The sequence below is a fragment of the Humulus lupulus genome, chromosome 2 (genome assembly GCF_963169125.1).
Source record: "Humulus lupulus chromosome 2, drHumLupu1.1, whole genome shotgun sequence".
NCBI lineage: Eukaryota > Viridiplantae > Streptophyta > Magnoliopsida > Rosales > Cannabaceae > Humulus > Humulus lupulus.
In genome coordinates, this window is record NC_084794.1 from 5,356,469 (window position 1) to 5,362,488 (window position 6,020).

General features: G+C 33.3%; 1 protein-coding gene across 2 annotated transcripts; it reads left to right on the forward strand.

Annotated features, from left to right (window-relative positions):
- The first annotated feature begins 353 nt into the window (after positions 1 to 353).
- On the forward strand, positions 354 to 3,778 carry LOC133817019 (probable disease resistance protein At5g63020). Of its 2 annotated transcripts, XM_062249399.1 has the most exons (4): positions 354 to 2,954; positions 3,060 to 3,249; positions 3,368 to 3,427; positions 3,513 to 3,778. In XM_062249399.1, exons 1-2 carry the CDS (start codon positions 498 to 500, stop codon positions 3,240 to 3,242), a joined length of 2,640 nt encoding a protein of 879 aa, XP_062105383.1. In that variant the 5' UTR covers positions 354 to 497; the 3' UTR covers positions 3,243 to 3,249; positions 3,368 to 3,427; positions 3,513 to 3,778. The 2 variants fall into 2 exon arrangements, with proteins under 2 accessions (XP_062105383.1, XP_062105382.1); XM_062249398.1 differs by having other exon boundaries at positions 354 to 3,249.
- Positions 3,779 to 6,020: the final 2,242 nt, after the last annotated feature.

The following is a 6,020-nucleotide window of genomic DNA, read 5'->3' on the forward strand; positions in this document are numbered from 1 at the left end:
GAATCATGTGTGGCAAAGACCATAAAACACAAAGCAATAAAATAGTATTAAATTTGGACCTTTGTTGTTTTAACACTAAAATTGATCCCACGAGACCTGCATTTTTCCCAATTTGACTTGAATAACTTTGTATTATGCGTATCTAGCTGTTTAGAACTAAATAACTTGATTAAAATATGTTAATGGTGACTTTCGAGCTGTTTTCTGAAAACACTAGTATTAGGCACGGAGCCACATAAAGCCATTTCATTTTATTGTATTTTCTTTTTGAAATCTTCATATTAAATTAATGCTTTTTATTTTATTTTTAAATATAATACACATCGAAAATTTGAATAGTCCCTGAATCAATCTGTGTTATACATAGGATAAAATCTCCTTCTCAGCTTCACAGCATTATTATCTTATATACTCTTTGCTTCCTTATTCTCCATTATCATCATATCACTTTCTTTCTTTCTCAGTTTCAAAACTTATCCAATCTTTCAACGAACAAGATGGGTAATTGCATCTCAATTTCTCTTCAGTTTGATGCCATATTTTCCAATTGCTTTCAATCCACTGTTGCACAAGCCACTTACGTGCATAATCTTAAAGAGAATCTTAAGGCTCTAGAGAAAGCTTCAGAGGAGTTAACTGATGTGAAGAATGGCTTAGTGAGAAGAGTCAAGATTGCTGAGGAGGAGGACCAGATGACGTGCCTAGAAACAGTCCAGAGGTGGATTTCAAGGGCTGATGCCATGGAAATTGAAGCTCAAGAACTGCTGCAAAGAGGATCACAAGAAAGCATCAGTCTATGCCTTTGGGGTTGCTGCTCAAAGAACTACAAGTCCAGCTATAAATATGGGAAAAGGGTGTTGAGGAAGCTCGCTGAAGTGACTGATCTGAAAGGCGAAGGGGTATTTGAGGTGGTGGCTGAAAGGGGACCAATAGCTCTTGTGGTTGAAGTGCCAGATGAGCCGACGGTGGGAATGGAACCAATTTTTGATCTTGTGTGGACAAATCTCAACGAAGAAGATGTGAGAATTATGGGGTTGTATGGAATGGGAGGAGTGGGCAAAACCACCCTTTTGAGAAAGATCAACAACAATTTCCTCAATTTGCAAAATGAGTATCATGTTATATGGGTAGTGGTATCTAAAGATCAAACTATTGAGAATATACAAAATAGTATTGGAGAAGAAATTAGGCTTTCTAGCAGGGAAGATACATGGAAGAACAAAACATGTCAACAAAAATCTAAAGACATTTTCAATGTCTTGAACAAAAAGAAATTTATTTTGTTGTTGGATGACATATGGGAGAGAATTGATCTTGTTAAAGTTGGGATTCCTTTGCGTAACACACAAAATGGTTCCAAGCTTGTATTCACCACTCGTTCCAAGGATGTTTGTAGTCGCATGTCAGTTGATAAACAAGTTGAAGTGAAGTGCTTGTCATGGGAAGAATCATGGAAGTTATTTCAGGAAAAAGTTGGCAAAGAGGCCCTCAGTGTCCACCCAGATATTCTTCATTTAGCCAAACAAGTTGCGAAAGAGTGTGGTGGTTTACCTCTGGCACTAACAACTATAGGTCGAGCCATGGCTTGCAAGAGAACACCTCAAGAGTGGAGATATGCAATTCAGATCTTAAAGAACTCAGCCTCAAGTTTTTCAGGCATGGGAGATGAGGTATTTCCTCTTTTAAAGTTCAGTTACGACTATTTATCTAGTGAGAAAGTTAGATCTTGTTTTCTGTATTGTGCATTGTTTCCAGAAGATTGGGAAATCCGTAGAGATGAATTGATATATAAATGGATGTGTGAGGGGTTTCTAGATGAGTGTTCTGATTTTGAGAGTTTCCAAGGCCAAGGATATACCATCATTGGCTCTCTTCTATATGCATGCTTATTAGAAGAGGTCGGTGAAACAAGTGTAAAGATGCATGATGTGATCCGGGACATGGCTTTATGGATAGCTTGTGGATGTGAAAAGGCAGATCACACTTTTTTGGTGAAAACGAATGTTGAGTTGAAAGAACCAATGATTGAAAGATGGAATGAGGCTAAAAGAGTCTCTTTGATGAAAAACTGCATTCAGAGTCTCTCAGGAAGTCCGACATGTCCTAACCTCTCAACATTATTTCTTCAGAAAAACCAATTGCTTCAAGTTAGTGGCAGCATTTTTGAGTTCATACCTAAATTAACAGTTTTGGATTTGTCAGAGAATCGATCATTGACTCATTTGCCAACGGGGATTTCAAAATTAGTCTCATTGCAATACCTCAATCTGGCATCTACAGAAATAAAAAAGTTGCCAAGAGAGTTGAAGAACTTGAAAATGTTGAAATACTTGAACTTAGAGTATTTAGCTAATCTTAATGTAATTCCAGAAGGAGTGATATCAAGCTTTTCACGGCTACAAGTGTTAAAAATGTTTTGTTGTGGAATAACTAAAATGTTCGTCATGTTTCAGGAGGAGGATAGTGTTGAATGTGGTAGTGAATTACTAGTACAAGAATTAGAGAGTTTGAAACACATAATAAATTTGGGTGTCTCCATAAAATATGTCACTGCCCTTGATAGATTGTTGACCTCCCAAATGCTACTGGACTCCACTCAAAGTCTATTTCTCCATTTTGAAAGCACCTTGCAGTTTCTTAATCTATCCACTCTTTTGAGGATGAAACGGTTAGAGAATCTTCATCTTTTTGAATGTTCAAGGTTAGAAGAGTTAAAGATAGATTGGGAATGGAAAAGAAGAGAGGAATGTTCTTCCCATGTACCAAGTCCTCCTCAATGCCCAACTAACCACTTGTTCCCAAGCCTTTGTGAAGTCTCTGTATATTTTAGTCCTAATCTGAAGGAATTGACTGGGCTAGCTTTTGCTCCAAACCTGCAGCTTCTTCTCGTCAGCGATTGCCCTGCATTGGAAGAAATAATAAGATTGGAGAAACTAGGAGATGCTCCAGAGGAGGTGAAATGTTTACAGCCTTTTCTTAAATTTGAATTTCTAGAATTAAAGAAATTACCAAAATTAAATAATATCTACCCAAAACCTCTGCCCTTTCATTGTCTAAAGTTAATCAAGGTAAGTGGTTGTGAAGAGTTGAAGAAACTTCCAGTGGGTTCTACTGTGACTAAAGTGCGACCTGATTTGAAGATTAGGGGAAGGGAATCTTGGTGGAATGAGTTAGAATGGGAGGATGAGACCACTCGAGATGCCTTTCTCCCATGTTTTGATGCATATGCAATATATATGTGAACTACTGGTGAGATATTTCCAACTTACATTTTGAGTAATAATCTTCCTTCCATATATATATAATATATTATTTTTTATTATTAAGTCTGCATTTTCTGATTTAATCTGTGATTTTGCTGCTCAAGATTTCAATCTATTCAGCCAATTGAACGTTTTGTAATTTAAGGCATCTCCACATAATAAAGGTATACCCACTCATCATTTGTATTTGGTCTAATCTGTACTTTGAAATATCATTGTTTAAATTTGACATGTTGTAATCTTGACCAGGTTCCTTGAATTGCCTATATTGTCAAAGCTGGGTTGTATGTGCTGGCCTAACCTTATTCCCTTTGTCATTTTAGCCATTTGAATTTGAATTTCAGCTATTCTTGTTGTCCATGTTCTTCATCGTCTCCATTAATTTTAATTTATCAACTGTATGTGAAACAATAACCAGCTTCCTTATTTCTTGTTTTTCTATTTGTGAGGACTTTTCTGTTTAAATGATTGTGTTATCTTTAAAAATAAGATCAAATGGATGATTTTACTTGCTATCCTCAATGTTTTCTTTTTTTAAATTTCAAGCGGTTGTGATTAACAAAAAAACAGATAAAACAATTATAGTGATCATTGTGACAAAAAAATTGGACTAATGTCATTCCAATCTTTCAGTTTCTTTGTAGAAAATTTAAACATATTTAAAATTATATTTACCAATGTGATGCTTTTCTTTCTAACCAATTATTTATATAATACAGTTTCACCTAAAACAAATATGTGTGATTGCAAATTATATATGCAACGTGTAAATTTTGTGTATCTCAATTGTTACTTATGCAAATATAGTTATATTTGAATTTGATTATAAATCTATAAAGTACAAGGTACTAACACTGACGTAATTATCTATTAATATGCCATAAGTTAATGAACTTTTAGAATTAATGATCTAAAAAGCTTTCTCAAGTATTAATTATAGATAGATTGTAGCGCCTCAGAATTTTACTTAGTTAGATAGTAGTATCTCATGTTGTCGTATTTTAATTTTCGTAAATATTGGTTCAAGTCGTGAATTTTTTGGAAACTCATAGAGATAGTTATGGATTTTATAAGTTAGGCTATAGTTTAGAAATATTAATTTTATCTTAAGGTTTAATTATTGAAGCTGGTCCTATAAATATTATTTATTATAACCTAATGTTTAGATAGAATAACTAAGAATGTGACATTTGTCACATATATGTTTATTAAGAATTTAAGGATTTTAGATGAATAAAATAAACAAGATAAACCTAGGAAGTCTAGAACCTTCCCTCAGATACTAGGATCTCCTATTACTCAGTCAAAGTGGTTTAAACAACTTTAAGTGTGCGGAAAAATCGGACTAATGCCATCCCATTACCCAAAAAGTAATAATAAGAAAAGGTTAAAAAACAAAAATAAAAACGGTTAAGTTTGACAGAAAAGAAGACTTTTAGTGGATTTAAGTTTTATATCATAAAAAATTATCACGGGGACATTTTATTTTAGTCTCCATGGATACTTTAGGAGAGAATTAGATAGAGAGAAGAAAAAAAAGGGAGGAGGATGCCAAAGTTTGGGACATTTTTTCAAATAAATTTGGTGGTGATGATGGTTTTATAGTGGTTGTCATGACTCTTCAAATAATCAAATGGTGATCCGAGAGAGAGAGACAAGAGATGAATGTTAAAAAAATGAAAGTGTTATTTTCGGAAACCAAGCAAATAGTAGAATTATTTTATAATGTTGGTAAATTATGATATTTTTTTTATATATTAACCAACACTATGCATAAATACCCAAATTTCTCTTATAGAAGCTCTTATTATATATAAAGATTTCAAATTTTATTATATTAATTTAGAGTACTTATTAGCATCATATATTTTCAAATTATTATTAATATTATCTCATACACAAAAATTGATATTACACTATTATCGTGATCGAAAATCATAAAATTGATATAAATATACATACAGAGAAATTGGTGAAAATAACTTTTTTTTAAGTGATTTTGTACTTTGGCCTACTTTTGATAATTTTTTCAAAATGGGTTCCATCTAAAATTCAACCCGTTGTCTAAATTTTTCGACCAGCTGTCTAAGATTTTCGACCGGTAGTTTGAATTTTTGACTATCTGTCTAAATTTTCGACTAGCTGTCTAAATTATGAGAGATTATTTTATAAAAAATTATTAAAACTAGGCTAAAGTGTAAAATAACTTTAAAAAAAAAGTCATTTTGACAAGAGGCCCATATATATATTATACATAAACTCTGATCTAGAGCTGTAAATACAGGTCTGACTTTCTAGCATGGCACGAAACCGGCACAAGCCCGGGAGGCACGAGCACGACACGACACGATAAAATATGGGCTTGGGCCAGGCACGACACGAATTGAAAAATTGGCACAGCACGATACGAATTGAAAATTGGCACAGCACAACACAACATGGGCTTGAGCACGGCACAACAAGCCCGAAGGCGCGACACGAAAGCACGAACAAACTAGCCCGAAAGCACGACACGATAATAAAAGTCTATTATTTTTCTCAATGTTTATATTTTTATAATTATATTAATTTATTTTAAGAATTGTGAGTTAAATTATTTAGCATTTATTAGTAGATATTCAAATTCTAATAATTATCTTTGATATAATTTTGTGTAAAGTATTGTTAAAAAATATATAAAAATATCTAAAACTATAATTTAAACAAAGAAATGTATTTGGATTGGTGGTGAGTCCATTGATCCTTAAAAATGAAGTA

Coding starts and splice junctions, on each gene's coding strand:
- LOC133817019 (XM_062249398.1), top strand. CDS start 498: ATGGGTAATTGCATCTCAATTTCTCTTCAGTTTGATGCCATATTTTCC.